Source organism: Mastigoproctus giganteus, chromosome 13, assembly GCF_048544385.1.
Source record: "Mastigoproctus giganteus isolate SK-2022 chromosome 13, ASM4854438v1, whole genome shotgun sequence".
Classification (NCBI taxonomy): Eukaryota; Metazoa; Arthropoda; class Arachnida; order Uropygi; family Thelyphonidae; genus Mastigoproctus; species Mastigoproctus giganteus.
Window position 1 is genome coordinate 85,364,698 of NC_143587.1, and position 23,162 is coordinate 85,387,859.

At 39.0% G+C, this 23,162-nt stretch overlaps 1 protein-coding gene across 1 annotated transcript in view; it reads left to right on the forward strand.

The window, feature by feature from the left end:
- The first annotated feature begins 4,676 nt into the window (after positions 1 to 4,676).
- The window catches only part of LOC150076230 (uncharacterized), a 53,266-nt gene continuing 34,780 nt past the window's right edge, over positions 4,677 to 23,162 (forward strand). Inside the window, exons 1-2 of the mRNA XM_090387712.1 lie at positions 4,677 to 4,806; positions 20,249 to 20,319. Of these exons, the coding sequence (XP_090243838.1) occupies positions 4,701 to 4,806; positions 20,249 to 20,319 (177 nt within the window). The 5' untranslated portion in view covers positions 4,677 to 4,700. The remainder of the gene's footprint in view (positions 4,807 to 20,248; positions 20,320 to 23,162) is intronic.

Here is a 23,162-nt window from a genome sequence, read left to right on the forward strand (position 1 = left end):
CATAGAATACACACAGTTTACAGAGACAATGCACGGCAAATGAATAAAAATATTCGGGTGGCCTAATATGATATTTTTTTGTAGAATCAATGCCAAGAATGGTCTTCTTTTAGCGACGACTCCTATTCTGATAATCGCTAAAGGAGGCCCAAAATGAAGATAAACGTGCTGCCGTGCCCATGATAGTAATAATGTTAGGGTTATCAGACGTCTACTCTTTCTTCTTCTTCTTCTTCTGTTTTCCGTACGGTCACATTTTAAAATTAGGTGATATGTCCTGCTTTTCTCTCCCGAAAGTGCACTGATGTACAGTGGCGAACAAAAAAAAAAACTACATCACTTGTGAATTTTGCAAATAATGTGTTTTGCGCTGCATTGTGGGTTGCAGAAATGTTCGAAATGCATTTGTTCGATGGGTATATATCTCTGTGAATGAAATCCAATAAAAAGACTCCACTTGATATACCATAAATAATTGCCATAAATATCTTCCCAAAGGGTAAAATGCGTAATTAATGAAAATATGAGAAATCATGCAAATGGCAATCATGACAACCAAACATACATTTTATTGCATTTACGTGTACAAACTGAAATGACAAGTTAACGTAATAGATTATGTTAATCTAAATAGTACTGTAAATCAGCAAAATAAGTACTCAATATTTTGTTCTTCCTCGTCCAGCTGCAATTACAGACTTGCAAGGATCTGGCATAGAGTTAATCAACTTCTGGATAAATGGTTGCCCAATTTCGTGGTACCTTGCATTGCTCTGTTGCAGCTAAATCTTACTTGTTGGATTGTTCTGAGCAATTTTAGACGACTTTATGTACCAGCAATTTTCAATAGGGTTCAAATCTGCACTGGTGCCGGGCTAGTCCAAAAACAGGTGTATCAAGACAATATCTAGATTGGTGCTAGTACCGTAAGCTTTGTATTTCTCTATATTAATACATTAAAGAATAAATACATTAATTCTTTGTATTAATGTATCTCTGTAGAAAATCATAAAATCAGCATTTCTGAGGTATGACTGCACCTTATGGGAGAAAAACGAGGGAAAGCATTGGTGTAAGTAGGCAAGAACACAAACTCTTCATTAAATCTAAATAGCATAAAACTTACCAATTTTGCTTGTGTGTCAAGGTGCTGAGTCCTGTTGAAATATGAAAAATTTGGACGTCTGTGTGGTGATCCCTAATAACGGGTTTCAGGCACTCCTCCAAGATGGCAGTGTAAGTTTCTGCATTTCTCGTTCCGTTAATAAACTTAATTCGCCCACCCCTTTGTTTGTTATGCATCCCCAGACTGGTGGGGAACTTAACATAACACCCACTGTATAACAGTGGGTGTTATGCAGTCAGGATGGAATGCCTCCGATTTTCGTCTTCTGATATATCGCTTCCCATCCGAGCCATTCAGGTTGAATTTCGATTCGTATAAAAGATAACGGTGTTCCATTGTTCTTTGTCTATGAAACATGCGTTTTAGCCCAAGCAAGTCGCTTCTTCCTCATTTGTTGGGTCAACAAAGGTTTTTTTCTTGGGCCGATAGGCATGCAGACCACATTCCGAAAGCTGTATTTGGATAGTTCTTGTACTTGTTTCAACACCAGAGGCCATCTCAAAGTCCAGTTTTAGATCAGGAGTACTAGCATGGCGATTACGAAAGCATAGCCGTTTCAAATATCGATCTTTGGATGGGAAGGCGTAGTCACTCTCTTATGGCCTGATCCAGGTCTTCTCTTCACGTCACCGGTTTTACGCTTTAATTTCAGCACCACCCGGGATACTGTTGAGTGGTGGCAGCCTATTTTATCAGTGATACCACGCGCGTAGAAAGCCCTTCCTGGAACAGAGCAACAACTGCACTTTTTTCTTGGTATCAACTGAGCTATGCTTACGCCTCCGCAAAACTGGATATCAATGAGCGTGTATACCCTTCCAACGCCGTAATTATAGAAACGGCTAATGCAATATCTTGCAATTACTGTCTGATGCAATAGAAGCATTATCTGACGCAATACGTTTGCTTTGCGACAAACAAAATGACCGTAATCAAACAATATCTTATACGTTTCGTACAAATGTTACTTTTTTGTCCGCCACTGTATATTAATGTACTTTTCATATACTGTATTGTATAATATTATACTAATGGTTATAACACTCCTGCTTAAATGTGATCGAAAAGTAGATACGATGGTACTGTATAAAAGTTCTTTCGAAAGTCATTTCCTCTCTCTAAGATCCTGTTCCTATTGGGATGGTGGGCTCGTGCTGCCTATCTGCTTCAAGTTTCTTTGTTTTAAACGCGATTATTTAAGTGATCAGCTAATGTGCGTTGGGAAAAATAATTATGCACTGTACATAGACATTCACAAAATAAACTCGTTAGCATATGACGATGAAAAAAATAGGTGTATCAAGACAATATCTAGATTGGTGCTAGTACCGTAAGCTTTGTACAGTATTTGTTATATTTAGTTAATGTATTTCTCTGTAGAAAATCATAAAAAAGAATAAAAACTAGTAACACGAAATGTTAAAAATAATTGTATTTTTAGAACTATATAATAAAATTAAATTGAAAATAGCCAAGTAATTGTGCACGTCATCAGTTTTTCCTCCTTTCCATTTCTTTTCAACCAAGGAATTCTCCCATAATTCCCGAAGATTCTGAAAGTCAAGTATACTAACCACCAATTTACAATGAAAGAGAGAGTTAAAAGCCAAGTAACTGTAACAAAATAATTTACAATTAGCTAATGCGCTACTCCTGCATTAATAGTCTGTTCAAAACAATCGCAAAATGGTATGCTGTACCCACCTTCCAAAAAGTATCCGGAAAAGCACCCTCTGTTATTATAGCCATTGGACCTTCCCAGATAAAAAGTAACCGAGATCGGAATATTAGGAAGACAAAAGTCACACAAGTTAATTGTCTTAATGGTACATAGAGCCGAGCTGATGATTTCGACAGAGGTGTTATAGTTACATGTAATGTTGTAATTGCCGACAGGGTACACCATCCCAAAGTCGATTGCCAGTGATGTTATCATGAAATGGAACCGTGAAGGTTAGAATACTGTCCAACAACGCATAGCAAGACCACTTGAGCTCACTCCAAGTGACCAGGGGTATTCGGAAGGGTTGCATGACAGTCTCGTCACACATGCGTGCAAAACACCAACCACGAGTTTAAGGCGTCTACAGCGGTTGAGGTCTGTACGAAGGTTTGCAACTTCAGCTTTCATAGGAGAGCGGTGGCTAATAAGCCAAACATCACTAATCCCAATGAACGATCTTATCTTGCATAGTGCAACGAATGCCGTAATTGGTCTATAGAGCGATGGAAATCAGTTCTGTGCAGTGACGAATCTTGCCACCCTATTCCGATCAGATGGGCTGGCGTGGGTTTGTACGTTTCTTGGAGAACGTCTGTTAGAGTGCTGTGTGCCAGTAACAAAGGTTGGAAGAAGTAGGATTATGTTTCTAATGGTATCGCCTAGGACTTTTGGTGCAGGACGCAGCGAACACGAATGCGTACCTTAACACGTGTACCTTAACATTTTGGATAATTCCATGCGCTCGATTATGTGGAAGTCCTTTGGTACAAATTCATGTTTATTTCAATTCTTTAATGCTTATGCCTTACCGCCAGCACTGTTCGAGAATGGTTCGTGAATATGATGTATAAAAGTTGGACTGGACTGCATAGAGTTCCGAATTGAACCCTACGGAACAATTAAGGGATGAACTGGAACATCAGATGAGGGCCAGACCAAAACGTCCCACATCGGTAACTCAACTGATCGCCGTTCTGCAGAAGGAGCGGAGCATTTGATCCACTCCTCTCTATCATTCGTTGGTGGAAAGTTTGCTCTGGAGGGTTGAAAGTGTCATAATGGCTAAATGGGGACCAACATACTATTGAAGTGAGTGGTAGCGACGTCAATGTGAAACCGACGTGTGTCCTGATATTTTCGGAGGGTAGTATATGTTTAAACGCGGGAAAACAAAGAATTTTTTTAAATATATGGCACTCAGCACTTATTCCGCTTTTTCCGACATTTTCTTTTTCGATGGCCGTATTTTTCACCTCAGGTGTCTGGTAACCCTAATGACAGTCCTTGTCGTTGGACAATAGTACAGTATATGCAGCATAAAGTCAAAGACGATACTTCCGTATGTGAAATAAGCAGAGAAATCGAAGCAGATGTAAAGCAGTTTTTAAAGATTTTTTGTATAGTCTTGGAAAATTTCTTAATAAATTAAAATTAGAAAAATTGAAGGGAGTAAATCAAATAATTTCCTAAAAATTTGACAATTCTCATTAAAAAAAAAATTATGATTGGTTCTGTTAAATTTACAATTAATCAGCCACAAGTATTTCCCCGATTATAATGAAAAATTAAATCTAGAATTTTAACTGAAATTTTTAAAATACTCTACCAATTTCCGTACTTAACTTTGGTGATGATTTCATACCTTGTCAAGTCCAAGAAAAAAAACTCATTTTCTTATGAAATAAATAAATAAAAAATTATAGCGCAAAAATAATTTTCGTGTTTCAATGTTTTCTCAACTGCTTCTCTTTTTTCTGTTTATGACGTCACTATCGTTCTTTGGGCTTTATATATATATGAAGGAACCTATATGGGAACCACAAGAGGAAGAACTTAGCCTAGACCACGAAAATGAACCGTTGTATCCAATCCATCTGTTTGTTGCTTTGCGTTCTTTCTTTAGGACAAATGACGTCTGGGAATGGTATTGTTAAAATGATGCGAAAATGCTGTCCAAGTAAGTGTTATTGACAAGTCATCTTGTTTACTACCTAATAATTTTTTGATAACTAATACTGTATTACATATTATAAACGTCCGTATCTTGAAAATCCTTCAGAGTAATTGCATGTAAACTGAAGGTGGATTATGACTCCCTATCTCTACAGGATAGCGTTCGATAAATCATCGATAGAACACCATGGACTTTCCTGGCCGCCTGTTTACACTGTTCAGAAAACTTTGTCTGTCAGTATCGTAATTGCCAGATCCCTTTCTTCCTTCACTCAGGGCCGTGCAAAGGTACTTGAGGGGTCCGGATGCAAAACGTGTTAAGGGGCCTCGTTTATTTATGTTGAGACTGGTAGCTCTCTCGATTGGGGCCCCTAGATCGGGGAACGCTGGTCCGGCGCATCCAATGCATCCCCCATTTGCACTGCCCTGTTTCCACTGTTTTTAATTCAACCCCACCAAGTGTATAATTTATTTTCGGGTTGCTATTCCCTAAGTTTCCACAAGCTTCCGACTTGTGGAAACTTAGGGAATAGCAACCGACTCTATTCAACAAATGTCTGAATGAAAGCACTTTTCCTGTCATCTGGAAGACAGCTCTTCTTAAACTAATTCCTAAACCTTCAAACACCCGGAGTGGCAACTCCATCCGTCCTATTGCCCTGTTATCGCATTTGCCCAAAACACTTGAAAGATTGATTGCTATAAGACTGACTTCTCTTTTCACTAACACCTCACGGCGTCTTCGTAGCCAGGTGGGCAGGAGCAGCAGTGCGAAGCACATGCTTCTTGATCAGACCGGGGTTCGAGCCCGTGATCCACCAAATACGGAGGATGCGGAAAGGTCAGGGAATGACCACCGCATATCCCAGGAGCAATATGACCTTAGTTGCTAATGCTCCTAAAAACCAAATAACAAACAAACACTAACTGGTCTTTAATTACTCGTGTCACCCTTCGATTCCCCTTTGTAAATTGGGGATACATTTGCACATCTCCAGTCAGTGGGAACCTCCCCTGAGTTCAAGGATGCTGTCATAATTATGGCTAAGGGTTTGCTTAGTTGCTTTGCCGCCTCCTTTAATATAACTGGATAGAACCATCCACCCCAGGTGCTTTTCTTATGTTTTACTTCGACAATTTCTCCTCCACTTTGCTTTCAGTTATTACAAAATCATTAAGTATCCTGCTACAATTTGATAACTTTCTGCCATTTTCAAACCTTAATAACTTCTCATGTGTGAATGTAGATGCAAAATACTCATTCAGTTTGTTTGCTATCTGAGCAGGATCATCAACACTCGAACCATCGATGTCAAGTGGACCAATCAGATTCATTCCTTTCCTTTTAGAGTTTATATAAGTAAAGAAATCCTTGCTGTTTTTCTTAGCATCTTTTGCCAAGGATTTCTCGTAATCTGCCTTTGCCTGCCTAACCTCCTTTGTGACCTGATTACAGACTAGCTTATATCTGCCATAGGCTTCTGAGTCGCTTGATAATTTATATGCATCCCATGCATTTTTTTTCTCTGTTACGAAATGGGCTGTTAGTAAATGGTCTTCTCCTCTACTGTCATGATAACGCAATTTTTAGAAAATTGTCACAAGTACACATTACGCCTGAATCTTCATCGACTTCTCAAAGCGAAATTTCAAAGCTGTTCTTTTTCATAACGGCAACTTAATGCAATGTAAGGAGGGCATGCACGTTCCATAGTCTGGAAACAACATAGAATATTTTTGTTTCCTGACTATGGGACAGCCGTTCTACTGCAGACTATTACATCAGATATGACTGGCCGCTAAGAAGCACATATGAGCCAGGAACAAGTAGTGCACAGTATATAACATTGGTGGATTCAGTGAAGATTTTCCTTCCATGTCTCTACATTAAACTTTGCCTAATTAGGACTTTTCTGAAAGTAATGGGTGAGACGAATTCGAGAGGATTTCATTAATTAAATTGAGGTATCCCAAGATCAGTGCCTTGAAAGTGAAAGAGAGAATCATGGGGAAGGGAATCTTTGTGTCACATTCTGCAGAAGCTTCTGATTCTCTCAGATTAGCTTTAGCAGGATGAAAGCTCTGAAAAATGCGTCAGTGTATGCAGGGCCGGCCCGTGGTATATTTGCGCCCCGGGCGAGGAGGAATTCCTGTGCCCCTTCAAGATAGAAAAAATTTAAGGTGTTTTTATTGAGTTAATATTTTTATTTTTGCTAGAGAAAAGTTAAAAAGACAAATGTAAAGACAAAAAAAAGCACAACCATAATATTTATAATGTTTTAATTGTCATATTAAAATATTAACAATAAAAATTTTACAAAAGGGTCAATTTTTTATAAGGACATTTATCAAAATACTAGCAGGGGCTGCAGTAACGCTTGCCTTTAATTTATATAATAATAATAGTTTGTATAAATAAATTTCAGCCGCTCGTGTGAAAGAAATGGGATGCACATAGGATTGTAGCCAATCACCTATATTTATACCAAATTTCAAATCGGTATCCCATCAGAAAGTGGAAGGATTTGGAGACAGACTGACACTTGACAATACAGTACTAATAGTAGATGCTAACAGAATAAATATAGATTTTACATTACATTATGTACAACAAGTTACATACAGGGTGGTTCACTACCAGTGCGACAAACTTGCACGAGGTGTAGGAGGCACAAAGACGAATCGGAATCACATAGCATTGCAGGGTCCGAAATGCCTTCGTCATGCGGTAGAGGACGTTGAACCGCAGGCTCCAATTATTGGACGCGTTGCAGATGGTATGAACTCATTGGTTTGTTGACAGTATCCTCCATACAGTGGATTGGGAAATACCCAATCGTTGGCCTATCGCTCGAGTACTCGTACTCGGATTGCCTTCTGCAAGACATAGGACATTCTCCTCATTGTCTGGCGTCCTCGTCGTTCGCTCTCGATTCATGGTACCTCTCGTGAAACAACCAGTCTCACGTAACCTTCTGTGCACACGTGCGAAAATCGTATGATGAGGAGCACGCCTGTGCGGGAAACGTTCCTGGTACAAGCGCAGAGCGGCGCGCCGTTACAGTCCGCAGCTCCATACGCGAGGTGCATGTCGGCCAGTTCAACGTTTGAATACTCGTCCATCCTACTGCCTCGGGAACCGGTTCGCAAATGCTGACTTCCAGCGGGATCGCTGTTCACGCGACCTCCCGTTCAACGTCCTCTACTGCATGACGAAGGCATTTCGGACCCTGCAATGCTATGTGATTCCGATTCGTCTTTGTGTCCCCTACACCTCCTGCAAGTTTGTCGCACTGGTAGTGAATCACCCTGTATATTTAAAAATACAAAACAAAAATTTAAGAAGAATTTTTTGTTATTAACACCAAATGTCATTTTTTTTATCGAGTGTCAAACGAAATTCCTTTAATGCATTCCTTTCCTTGATTTTATATCAGAAAATTTGCTAATGACATCGGTAAAATCCAGTTTTTCAGCCATATCATTTCAATTGATAGTATTGCTAATGAATTTAATCTTGCCCGCCACATTGATGATCACAAATATGTTTTAATTAGCTTTAATTTGCTAAAACTCTTTTCCCCACTTGCTACAGTTAGTGGAATGTCAGCATAACTCTCAGTGCTACCCATAAATTTGGCAACGTATCTTGTAATCTATTGGTATTTATAAATTTCAAAATACTTAAGTCTTTATCGGGTAACTTATCAGGCAAAACGCTTTATCAGCGTCTCAATTTCCTGACACAAATCTTCACCATTTACATCACACTCACTTTTATCACTTAATTTAATTTCAAGTGCGTTACACCTTTTCAATAGATCAACATGGTTTACATTTTTTTATTGTTTTACAAAAATCCTCAAGTATCATTATGTTCTTTTATTTGCATGAATCGTTCTGATAGTGACATGATCGCTATTTCAGCAAAAATGAACAATAAAATCCTCGTGGCTACAAATAGGTTGAGATACAAATGGAAGCGTGGACATATGTTTTTCTCAAGACATATATATTAACCAGGCTCTGCCCTGAAGAAGGCAATAAATGGCAGCGCCCCTTTCAAGGGAACTGCCATTGTTTTGCAAACTCAGTCCATCTCTGAGGAATGTGAGAGAAAAATTTTGGTTAGTCTGGTATTTCTGGGTTCTCTATCCATTTTCTCTAAAATCTTTGAAAGGCGGACACCCTTTGCATCGGGCTCATGCCACGTGGCTGATGCATTTTCGACTGTTTACTGCACTGTAGAGAAAGAAAGGGACAGAGAAAGAGCCTCCACATCTTTTCCCAAATCTTTCCTTTTCCCCCTTCCACGAAGCATATGCACCCTCTCAAACCTTCGACACTCCAATGTGATGCGCCCCCAAAAGCGTCAGCTGCCCGGATTTTCACCCGTAGCTCGGGTTGGCCCTGAGTGTATGAGTATTAGAACTAAAAGCATGGCAGACTTTCAAATGGCTTTGTGGAAACTTTTTTTTTTTTTAGTAACCACAGGTCTACCCCATACAAAGATGGATTTCAGTAATTGCTCGATGCATGTAAAGAAATAGGATGTCATATGTCTTTGAAACTTCATTTAATGCGTTCGCATTTAGACTGCTTTCCCGAAAATTGGCAGAGTGAGTGATGAGCAGGGGAAATAATTCCATCAAGATTCCAACGATGTTGGAATTTTAATGGATTTGCCATCTTGATGGCAAGCCACTGTATATCTTTTTTACAATAGTGTACTGTATTGTTTTAACCATGTGTATATTTGACGGAAAAATCAAAGTATATTTGACGGCCAAAATAAAGTATATTAGATATAATATACTTTGTACATTTTATTTTACAGTATAAACTGTAAAAAACTACTCTCAAGTGTTTTGTAAGGAAATCGTCTTAACTTGTACTGATATTATCAGCAGTCGTATTGCAAAAGCTACATTTGCAAGGCAAAAAAAAAAAAAAAAAGCTGAGAACATATTTGAAATCAGCGCGCAAAATTGATTTAGAATTGTGTGCTTACATCGTGTAATGAAAAAAAAAAAAAAAAAGTTTCATTTTGTTGACGAGTGTTATATGGATTTTCCTTTTCTTTCTGGACATAATGGCGATGTTGAAAGGATATTTTCGAAAATTAACTTTCATTATTTAGAATTATTATACTTGGCTACAGGACCTCTGGGAGGAATTTTATCAGGAGGTACAAAGTTTCTTTCGGGCCCCCTTCCCTTCTCCATTAGTCATCCTGTTTTTATCCACTACGGTTTTATACCATGAACTGTAACCTGTAAGGCCAAAAAGGGTATGGAAGATGAGAGACGGGTGGGATGTAGCGTCTGTTGATTTTCTGCATTTGAGGCCTTATGCTCCTATACTCCCTCCATGATAAATATTAATAAAATAAAAGAGGATCAGAGAGAATAAAGCATATTTGATTTGAACATCTTTGTTTATGCTACATTACAGATAAGGAGAAAGAATTCACATTGAAACATCCTTTTATATTTCAATGCAGATCACATCATCAGAATACATAATTATTAGTAAAAATTTAAAAAAAAAAAAAAGGTAGCTAGGCTTTAGTATTTACTTTAAAAAAAGAGCTTTCCTGGCCTTTTTTTGTGAAAAATTTTGAATCACAGCATGAAAATTAATTGTTCTGGCAATATTTGATTCAATACTTAGCCTGGCCAAATCCACAAGACGTTCCTCAGACATTGTAGACCTTAAATAATTCTTAAACAGCTTGAGTTTGCTAAATGACCTCTCTGCAGAAGCTACTTTTGCTGGAACTGTTAACAGTATTCTTAAGCTAACACAAACATTTGGAAACGGGTCACCAAGTCTGTACTCTGTTAACAAGTTCAACAGATCAAATGACTTTAACTGTACATTTACAAAATTTGCTTTATGTACTGAGGGCAAATGTTGCATTTCTTTTCCAAAATCATCACCGTTAAGGTCAGCAGGATATTGCTCTGATAAAGATAAAGCTTTTCTCTCCACATCACTTTCAGACATGGTGAGATATTTCCACAATAAATCAAATTTAACAGCATTGAAGTGGACAGTTAATCCTGCTATATCATTGTCTACCAAAACGTAAAACACACACTTTCTGAAATAGGCCTCTTCTGGCGTATCATCTGTGTCATTCATTTCCTCCAAGTTAGCATCAGGTATGCTGTCATCATGCGCCTAACTCCACGACATCTACGGGAGAGTTTTATTCCTATCTTTCGGTTTGAAGCAACCAGTTTGGCTTCATTTCACGTGCATTTCCAGTTGTTTCGAAGTTTTGTCAGATATGTGAAGAGAGTTTCTATGTTTGCTACTTCAACACCCAGTGTGGCATCTCTAGCTTGGATGACCTTGTTTCAAATGTCTATGCCATCTAATATTTTGTACCACACAGCTGACATTAACGCACAGGCAAAAGGTACAAATTTAGTTCTAGCAGGTCTTTCAGGCTTTACACATTCAACACGATCTGACCATCTTGTTTCAGACATACTATAAAGAGAACAACCAATACGGTTTTGTAGTAATTCCCACAGCTTAGGACTGGAACTGAACAGATGGTACACGGTTTGAATTGTTTAGAAAAAGGTTATTGCTTCAGGTATGCATTCAGCAGCATCATTTCCACATAAGTTGAGTGTGTGACAACCGCAAGGTGAAAAAATTGCTGTTGAGCATTATTCTTGTATTTTTGCTTGTGCGCCGTTGTATTTTCCAGCCATATTTGTCCCATTATTGTAGGCTTGAGCTCTACAATCACTGAGAAGAATAGCATGTTCTTTCAATGTATCAGTTATCAACTGAGCAATTTCTTTCCCTGTTTTGTTGCTAAAATCTGCAAACTTTAGAAATATTTCTTGAATCTCACACTGCGTTTCTTTTAAAAGTACGTATCTCAAAAGAAATGTTGTTTGTTCAATATGGGAGGAATCTGGTGTGGCATCTACTATTACTGCAAAGTACTTTGCAGATTGCTTCTCCAGCAAAATGTGTTGTGTCACAAGATTTGAGCATTCTGCAATAATTCATTTTGTGAGTCAGGGGACAAATAATGAACTTGAAGCCACTCGCTCCTTTTCTGTGACTCCTCTACACTTAGCACATGTTCCTGAAGAGCAGTTCAATGAGTCCTAAAAAGTGTCCATTGTTTGAATCACCAATTCGATGGGATGAACCAGTAAATGCCAGACCACGTTCTCCCAAGAAGAGTACAACATCGATGATGCGCTTTAAAAGATTGTACCATTCCACAGCTTCAGTTTTGATTGACGCTTCTAAGATGGTGTCAACTCCTGTCCCAGACAGCAGGCGCCTTTCTAGTTCTCGCCAAGCTAGGCAACATTCTCTGTGACTATTGCCTTTTTCATATTTTGGGATCCTGTAGGAAAGTTTCCGCCACTTCCTATCAGAATCCCAGCCTTCAGCAGATACCAGTGCAGATTTAGACGCAGAAGTGCTGGTCTTGAGACTATTGACTGTCTTGTGCCAAAATAATCGACATGGAAAGCAACATGATGCTTGTTTCTGTTGACTCCAGACAAGCCAGTCAATGTGTATTCATTGGTGCTTCCATTGGTGCTTTGAAATTTCAGTATGCTTTATGGGAAAACTTGATTGCAGGTACCATTAATAACATACTTTTCTATTTCCTTTTGAGATGGAAACTCGGTTGTGATACATCCAATGTCAAGGCCTACATTATGATTACTCCTCTTGTTTTCCAAATTCACTTCCACATGCGCCTGTATGTCTGTTTTTTTCTGTTTTCCATTTTCATTTTCTGCATTTGCCCCTTTATCAAAATCCTGTGCACGATTACCCAAATCAACTGCTCCTTTTGGGGATGAGGTTTCCAACAGTTTCTTCTTGCTCCAGTTCTATAGGCTGGTTCAATGAAAAATTTTGAAGCATCACTTAATCCAAATTGAAAGAACGTTTGTTGACCCCTTTTTTCATTTTCCTCTCGTTCTTTCTTGTCTTTTTTTTTTTTTTTTTTTCTGGTCTCCTGATTTGTGACAATACATTTTGGAGAGATGATTTATAATTTATATTTTTATATCTGAAAAAAGGTAAAAAAAAAGACAATAAGACAAAAAATATTATATACTAATGATTTAGTAGTAGTAGTAGAAGTAGTGGTAGCAGTGGTAGTAGACTAGTATTAATGCACTGGTGTGCAAAACTTAATGACCAACACTATTTTTAAAGGTTACCACCACAAAATCAAATGAAACAGCCTGTGACGATTTGAATAACTATGGCCGTTCAGTAGAAAGCTGGTGCACATGCAAAAATTTGAATTGTGATGAGAGGGCGCACGTAAACAGACAAAAGCAGCAGTTCAGCAGTGAAGTGCAAATTACCAAATGGTGAGCACGATTGTTACAGACCTTCGATTGGTTTCATACAGTGCTACAGACAACGAAATGGCCAGTAGACAACATCTGGATGACTTTACCCGGGGTCGAATAATTGGGAAGCTCGAGGAAGGTCGAAGTGCGAGGAGTGTGGCTGCAGAGTTCGGTATCGCCATTGCATCGTCTCACGTGCGTGGTCGGCCTTCAGAACGACAGGTACAGCTGTTCGAAGGACCAATGGTGGTCGTCCACGAAAAGCAACGCCCAATGATGGCCGCTATATACTCCTACAGGTCAAGAGGGATCGACACCAGACAGCGGGATCCATTGAAAACCAGCTGCACAGGATATCGCGGTTTACTGTGGCCAGGCGACTCCACAAAGGTGGACTGTTTGCCCGACTGCCAGTACTCTGTGTCCCTTTAACACCTGCCCATCGGAGACACCGTTTACAGTGGTGCATCGAACACAAGGACTGGACAGCAGCGCAAGGATAAGAAACTTTAGTCTCGGCAGCGATTCTGGACGTCAGCTAATCTGGCGAGAGGTTGGCACACGGTATCACCCCGCAAACATCACTGAAAGGGATCGATATGGCGGTCGAGATGTTCTCGTCTGGGGAGGCGTTATCTTGGATGGATGTACACAACTCCAGATATTGGAAGGCGGTACTGTAACCGATGCACGCTACTGTACAGAGGTAATCCTTCCCCAGGTGCGTCTGTTCCGAGGTACCATTGGCCCCGAGTTCGTGTTTATGGATGATAACGCCACACCTCATCGCACTGCAACTGTTAATATGCTTTTGGAAAATGAGGACATTGTTCGTATGGATTTGCCTGCCCGTTCTACCGATCTAAAACCCATCGAACACATATTGGACGCTCTGGGGAGACGCCTAGCGGAACGTCCACACAGACCAGAAAATGTTCACCAGCTGAAGATGGCGATGACAGAGGAATGGACGATATTACCGCAAGAAATTATCAGCAACATTTTGCTAAGTTTAGACAGGCGGAGCAAAGACTGCATCGACATTAGGGGTGGCCATATCTCCTACTGAGGACCACCTCTTTCCTTGTTCAATCTTCGGCAGTGATGCATCTGTATCATGGCAGCCATGATATTTTGTTTCCGTTGTTGTTTCTTTCATCATTTCTGTACCTCACGAGGTTCCTTTGACATGCTTTTCACATATCCAGGCCACTCCTATGAGAAGCTACAGGTGAAAACATGACTGATCCTTAGGTTTTGCACACCAGAGTAGTAGTAGTAGTACTGCTATAATTAATGACGTACATTGTCAAGTAGAGTACAATGAGACGTACAATGCAAGAAAGCAAGCTTATGCAGCATCACCCCCCCCCCAAAAAAAACTCCCATTTCACCCCTCCATTCGTTCCAAATGCCTGTCCAGCTCAGCCTTAAATTTATTTAGGCTATCAACCACAACAAAAGATTGGTGGAAGTCTATTCCACCAATCAACTACCCGCTGGCTAAAGGCAAATTTCCACACATCTGTTGTACAACTATCTTTCCTCAATTTGAATCTGTGCCCTCTCAGGTTCTTAATCTGCGCAAGAGGAAGGATCCCATCAGCATTCAGTTTGCTGAACCCATTCAAAGCCTTATACGCCTCAATCAGATCACCTCGCAGGTGCCTACTCTCCAGGCGCTGCAATTTGCAAAATTTAAGCCTTTCTTAGTAAGAGCATCCCTTTGTTCCCCTCACCAATCTTGTTTCCCTTCTTTGTACTCGTTCCAGCAAATCTACATCCGTCCTAAAATGAGGCCTCCAGACATCTACCCAGTACGCTAGGTGTGGCCTGACCATTGCCTTGTATAACGGGATGATCACCTCCCTGTCCCTGCTAGCAAAATTCCTATATATCATTGACAAGACTCCATGACCTGCCCTACTCACGAACTTCATATTTGGCTGCATAATTACCCCCTGGTCTTTTTCGCTTTCCACTTCCCTGAGTGTAGTACCACACAGTTGGTACATTTCTCTTGGGTTACTGCTACCCATTTTTTTTTTTTTTTATGTGGACCCCAAACACGAGAGGTATTAGAACCCATAGTACTTAGTACCGTGCTTGGGTTGGAGGTTGAGAAGACGAAAGAAGATATTTGTTGATATTGGGATTGAACTTCTGTAGATTATAATTTTCAGGAAATACGTATGAAGGAAGGTTGTTCCAGAAAACGGCAGTTGAATGAATAAATGAGGAAGATGAAAAGTTGGTTCTGTGAGTTTGAAGTTGGACAGTAAATGGATGTTGGCTGGTGGCGGCACGTGTTCGGACTGTTTTGAAAGAGAGAGCGGGAATTATAGAAGCCAATTCAGACGAACAGTGCCCATGGAAGTATCTGTAGAAGAGGCATGCAGCAGAAACAGTACGTCTATGAGAAAGCGAGTGGAGAGACTCTGTTAGAGATGAATCATTAATTAGCCTAACTGCCCTCTTCTGAATGGAATCAAGAAGCTGAGAGAGGTTTGGGGGGCACCACCCCAGATGTGGGAACAATATTCCATGGCAGGGCGGATTTGCAATTTATACGGAGTGAGCAGCTGTTTGGAAGAAAAGTAACGCCGAGAGCGAAAGAGAAAACTAAGTTTTTTAGATGCAGAGGAAGCAATATTTGTAATGTGCTTGTGCCAAGAGAGATTAGAAGTCAGGGTAATCCCCAAAAGAGATACAGTGTATATCATTTTGCCTAGAAATCGGAGTGTCACTAAAAATAAGCATAGGAGCAGAAGAATCCTTTTTGCGCGATATAAGACAAGACTGAGTTTTAGAAGGGTTGAAATCAACTAAGTTGTCTTTGCCCCACTGGAGAATTACCTGAAGATCGGCATTTAAGAATTGGTAGCAGATTTTCGAGAAGTTGAAGCTGATTGAATAGGGCAAGGTTTCTCAAAATGGAAAGTGGAATGCAATGTGCTATCATCGGCAAAACTATGGATAGGATTTCCAGTCAATGGAAGAAGGTCATTAATATACAAGAGGAAAAGAGTGGGGAAAAGAACTGAACCTTGGGGGACACCGGCATTAGTGGAGAAGTTAGAAGACAGAGAGGCATCTACCATCACCCTCAGTGAGCGATCAGAGAGAAAACTGGATAACCAATTACTAAAAACAGTTGGCAAACCATAAGATGTAAGCTTGTTTAGAAGACCTTTATGCCAAACACGATCAAAAGCCTTTGAGATGTCAAGAGCAACTACTTGTGTTTCACCGAACCTTTCCATTGAATTTGTCCATAAATGGGCAACATAAGCGAGAATATCACCAGTGGATCGACACTGACAGAATCCATACTGGCGATCGTTGATCAACACGGAAGGTTTCTAGGTAGTTTAAGAGTTGGCAGTTAATTGATTTCTCCATTACTTTAGAAAGAGTAGAAGTAATTGTAATGGGACGATAATTGGATGGGAGGGATTTGTCACCCTTTTTGGGAACTGGCTGGATATGAGCAAATTTCCAAGAAGAAGCAAAACCACCTTTGGAATAAGAAAGTGAAAAAAGGCGGCAAAGAATTGGAGTATGTTCAGGAGCACAGGTTTTGAGAACAAGTGGAGAAATACCATCAGGACCTGGAGCTTTCTTAGCATCAAGATTCATTAAAATCCTTCTGATATCCTTTTGACGGTATCCATATCCAGTGCTTTGCATTTGTCAATGTTAAACTTCAGTTGTCACTTTTCAGCCCATTTGCCCAACTTATCTAGATCCAGTTGGAGTAGCATAATGTCTTTACTGTCGTTAACAATCCTGCCAACCTTTGCATCATCTGCAAACTTGGACGTTAAACATGATATACCTTCATCAATATTATTGATAAATATACAAAACAACAATGGGCCCAACACCGAACCCCAAGGAACTCAACTAATAATATTTGTCCACGATGAGCAGTGTCCATTGATTACAACTCTCTGTCTTCTGCCACTCAACCATCCCTTTATCCATTGTAGCAGCTTACCCTTAATGCCATACCTCTCCAATCTGTACAGCAGTCTTCCATGTGCAACGGCATCAAAGCTTTCCTGAAATCCAAGTATTGTTTGTAATATCAAAATTATTTTTGGCATTCAGTTCCTTTGTGACCACATCATAGTATCCAATTGAATTGGTCAGACAAGACCTCACTTTAACAAACCCATGCTGTGTCTTAACTATTACTGCAGTCTTGTCTAGATGATCCTGCAATGCTTCTTTAACCAGTGATTCCATTATTTTCCCTGGAACACAAGTTAAACTAACAGTTCTATAGTTACCTGTGTCACCTTTTGAAACCGGTTTGTGAATTGGTGATACATTTGCACACCTCCAGTCCATGGGGACTTCTCGTGAGTCCAAGGAAGCTCTCATAATTATGGCTAATGGTTTGCTTACTTCCTTTGCTGCCTCCTTTAATATAACTGGATAGATCCCGTTCACCCCATGTGCCTTTTTTTAAGTTTAACTTCAACAATTTCTCCTCCACTTTGTTCTCAGTTATTACAAAATCATTTAGCTCTCTGTTAGAGTTTGATAAACTTCTGCCACTTCCCTCATTGAATAACTCCTCATGTGTGAATGTAGATGCAAAATACTCATTCAGTTTATCAGCCACCTGAGCATGATCATCAATAGTCAACCCACCTATGTTAAGTTGTCCAATCTGATTCCTCCCTTTCCTCCTAGAGTTTACATAAGTATTTCTCGTAATCTGCCTTCGCCTGCTTAACCTCGTTTGTGACTTGATTAAAGACTAGTTTATATCTGCCATAGTCTTCTGTGTCACCTGATACTTTATATTCATCCCAAACATCTTCTTCTCTGCCACGAGCCTCATTAGTTCATCTGACATCCATTTAGGCCTAAACCTGGACCAGTATTTCTTAGTTGGAATGAAAAGCCAAATAGCCTCCAAAATGAAGTCCCTAGAGGTTTCCCATTTAGAATTCAACGTTGGTAACATCATCAGTTTATCCCACTGTACGGAATTTAAAAACTGTCTGAGACCCCTGTAGTCACCTTTACGAAAGCAAAAAGCTCTTCCCTTTAGCCTATATGGTAGTTACATCCTTAAGTAATTCCCACATCAGTACATTGTGATCACTGTCACCCAGTGGTTCCTTTATCTGCAAATTCTGAATGCACGAATAATCACTGATAATCAGATCAAGAGTATTACTCCCTCTGGTTGCCTCATGAACACGTTGCTGTAGAAAACAGTCATTCAATAAATCCACAAAAGTCTTGCTAGTGTGCGAGTGACCAATCCACAAGTTACAGTCAATATCTGGGAAGTTAAAATTTTAAGAAAAGAAAGCTATAAAAACATTCTTAAATATAATGCAATATCCTCTTGACTTCGACTTTGTAGAAGTTTTGTATTACAACAAGGCAATGACCTAAAGCACAGCTCTAAGCTATGAAGGGACTTTCTAGCAATTAAACAACAGGAGCGGGTGATGCAAATTATGGTGTTGCTATCCCAGTCGCCTGACTTAAGCCCAATAGAATTTTTACGAGATCATCTAGATTCCATACGTCAAGTCCGTGAAATTTGCCCATTTTCATAAAATTTATGGAAACCTTGCAGATCGTTTGAAATAATGTTAGTCAGCGGCGTAGCCAGGGTAGGGTCCGCAGGTATATTGTATCCCCCCCCGACGCCGAAATCTGGTATTGTGCTGCTTTTTAGCATTAGGCAATTGGCGCCTTTTTCTGTGTATGTACCTGCTGACAAAAAATCCTGGCTACGCTAGCGATGTTAGCCAAGACGCTATTATAAAATTAATCGCCAGAATGCCAGGGATAAAATCTGGTGAAGGATATTTAGATATAAAATCAGTATTGAAATGATTAATATTTTAATCATTTCAAATTTTTTGCTGTAAATTTTTTGGAACACGATATTGTTAGAAAGGATATATTCTTCCTTTCGTGGAGAAAAGTCACTAAAATAACATTGTGGTTGAAGCATAAATAAGTATAATAAAGACGCTCGTAAAACACTTGTTTTCAGTTTTCCACACAGACATAATTCTGCAACACTTAATCTCATCTGAAACAACTTCTTGTTTAACGATCCATGACCGGTTATCAAGAATGAAGTTTCCATTCTCATAGAAAACTACTTTTGATTCACCTTGTTACATATACTGTATGTCACATTTGAAATAAAATATTTTGTCACCACTCCGGTTTGAAGAATTGTCCAGAATTTTTAGTAAAAAAAATCCTCGTGTTTTTCTTGGCAATAAATCGTGGTGTGGCTGTTCACGTCGCCGAGTGACTGAACCTGTCTTCCAGTTTAGTTGACGAAAACGTATATCGGAATTTAATACACCTGTGCAGAAACGGTGCTAGCATTTGTGGCGCGTCACGACGCCTAATTCATAATTCATGCCACAGGCATGAATTAGGCGCCTGTGGCAAGTGCTTCACTTGCACACCCCTAGCGCCGGGTCTCCATTTGTGCATTGCAAACGTTGTTATCACACATTCAATGATACAATGCTGAGAGACTTTTTCAGTACTGTAATTGTTTTATTTCTAAAAAGTTGTGCTTCCTTCCCCCTAAGATTCCTAGATTTAACTTTGTTGGATTATTCTTTGAAAAATAATGAATTACTGCAAAAACGCGAGAAAGCACGTGACACTTTCCAATCAGAAAGCAGGAAAGCAAGTGACAAAATAATCTTGGCTTCTGCCAATCAGCGGCAGTTAGAAACACACGTGTTTCTAACTGCCGTGACAAAGATCGTGACAGCTTCCAGCTGCAGAGGCCCCTCCCTCTACTAGAACTTTGCCGATTTACTTTTATTTTTTGTCTCCAATTTTTGCAATAGATTTATCTACTATGATTTGTTTCTGAATAAATGCAGGCTTAAGTTTTAAAATTGCATTTCTCTGTCGTGTTCTTTATAACGTGGGTGTCTTATTATTTATATATTTTCTGTAAATAACAGCCTGCCGGAGAATTTTAAAATGAATTGCAACGCAGGCTGATACTTTGGATACTTATTGTTAAATAAAAATAAAAGATGGACTAAAACTTGAGTATTCTGTTTTCAGAGAAAGAAACTTGTCCCGATGAGAAAATAACAGAGATAGTCAAGTGCGGCGAAAGCTGCCATTCAGAAAAAGTAAGTGGAAAAAGTTTCTTCCTGTTAAAATTACTTCTTTACTGAAGCTTTCATATCTTTCATATATTACGCTTTTTGACATGGCAATCCCTGGTCCATCATTCCGATGTTAAATCTGAGTTGAAACTAGAAATCTTTTACACATTATCAAAACCATTCTTGAATACATGTTTGTTCACGATATTGACTTCGAGTTTTGCAGGTAAAAAATATATATATCACATATCATTTGAAAAGTCTCAACCAGGAATTGAATTTATATTAATTAGAATTATTTAGTTAATTTTTAAATACGAAATGAAGTACAGTAATTGATATATATTTGGGCAAATGACTAACTAATGTAAATCAGGATAAACGCATTGATAACAGTTGAAGTGGTTGAAAGATTATTAGCTGTGTTTTGGAAAAACACAGCTAATAATCTTTCAGTAAACACAGCAAAAGCACAGCATTGGATAAATAAACAAAAAATTTATTTATCCAAAACACAGCTAATATTTTGCGTTTATTCTGATTTACATCAGTTAGTCATTTGCCCAAATATATATCAATTACTTCATTTCGTATTTAAAAATTAACTAAATAATTCTAATTAATATAAATTCAATTCCTGGTTGAGACTTTTCAAAACTCGAAGTCAATATCGTGAACAAACATGTATTCAAGAATGGTTTTGATAATGTGTAAAAGATTTCTAGTTTCAACTCAGATTTAACATCGGAATGATGGACACTTCGCATATACATGACCAAATCCAGACAAGCGGTTTTTTTTTTAATATATTTTTTGAGACTTAGAGGAGAACAGGCATTCTGTGTGTTATTAGACACGCAATCTAAAATACTGATGGGTCCAGTTGCTTTCTATCTTTCTATTTTAGAAGATTTAGGAGAAGTCCGGTTGGCCTTCCTCCCTAAAATGCACTCATGCACACCTACTCGTTGGTAAGCCCTGTTATGTCACTTTGGTAGCAATGAACGAGTAGAGTGGTTCTCTTCAAGACGCCTGGTCAGCGTGAAGAGGAAAAGACCAATGCCTTCAGCATCTAATGACGACACGACGAAACAAATGGCCCTCAGTCCCCAGCATTTTACATTCTGCCTTTTACGGCAGCGAGAGGATCAGAGTGGAAGCAGAGGGTGCTAAGAATCTCTGGGTACGACCAGGCTGCCATGCACGAAAACTGAACTTGGCCTGTTACAACGTAAGATCGCTCATCGGTGAAGACAGGTTATTAGAGCTGGAAAAGGAATTAGAAAATGTGAATTGGAATATCATTGGCTTGGCTGAAACAAGAAGAAGAAGAAATGAATCACTTAACAAGATGGAAATCTGCTTTACACCAATGGAAACAGTGAAAAGAGCGAAGGTGGAGTTGGCTTTCTGGTTCATAAAGATATGAAAAACAGCATTTTGGAATTCAAATGTACATCACCAAGGGTGTCAAAACTACTACTCAGGATTTCTAAGAGGTACAAGCTAAAGGTTATAATGATTTATGCACCAACCTCGAGCCATGAGGATGAAGAAGTTGAAGAAATGTACACCGAAATTGAGTCTTCTAGATGAACAGAAAACTTACTACACAATTATTATGGGGGACTTCGATGCTAAGGTTGGAAAGAGACAGAAAGGGGAACTATAGGAAATTTTGTAATTGGAGAAAGAAATAAAAGACTTGTGGAATTTGCAGAATCTCGAGGAATGTCAGTAATGAACACTTTTTTTTCAAGAAAAAGGCAAACAGAAAGTGGACATGTAAAAGCCTAAATGGATTAAGAACTAATGAAATTGACTTCAACTTCACTAACAGAAGATATATTGTGAATGGTGTTACCGCTCTGAACCTTGTTCAGGACGTAGTGAACTTCCAATGGTAGTTGTAAGTGATCACAGAATGGTAAGAATCACGCTTGATACAGATGTGAGAAAAGGAAGGAAAAAAGTGACTCGAGTAAATAATACGAAGGTCTTTGAGATAACAGAAGAGGAGAAAAAGCAGTATGTATTGGAACTTAAGAACAAATTTAAGCTTCTGCAGATCAACCTTTCAGGACCAAGATATTGACGAGGAATACAACAACTTTCTAAAAGCGATAAATCTCGAAAAACCTGTGTAGGTAAAAAGAAATCCAAAGGAGAAAAAAATTAGTCAAGAAACATTTGTCATGATGAACCAAAGACGGCAAATGAAGAACAAGATAAACACCGACAAGGACAAAACTGAGTATGCTGAGTTATGCAAAGCCGTACATTAGGAAAGGCGTGATCCCTAAGGAGTGGAATAATGCAATCATAATTTTGCTGCATAAGAAAGGAGAAAAAAAATCAAAAATTGGAAATTATAGGTCAATTAACTTGTTGTCTCACATTTACAAGTAGTTTACAACAGTCGTCACTAACAGATTAGAAAGAATACTTGATGAGAATCGACGGAAAGAGCAAGCTGGCTTTAGGACAGGATTCTCAACTATGGATCACCTTCACGTAATATCACAGCTAATGGAGAAAGCAAATGAATATAAAACACCATTATGCCTGGCATTTGTGGATTATGAAAAGGCATTTGACTCCATACAGCATAAGGCAATGTTTCGAGCACTGGAAAGACAAGGCATAGATTCACCATATATTATGATTTTGAAGAAAATATGAGAATGCTACCTCCTTTATTAGACTAGACCAGCGTTTCCCAAACTTTTTTAGTCATAGAACACTTTTCATCTCGCAACCTATTCACGGAACACTTTACGAAACACGAGTTTAGCGGGAGCCGAAGAACTGTTGCTAATATTTTATTACATACGACGCATTGTGCATCTTTATTTCCAACACATGTA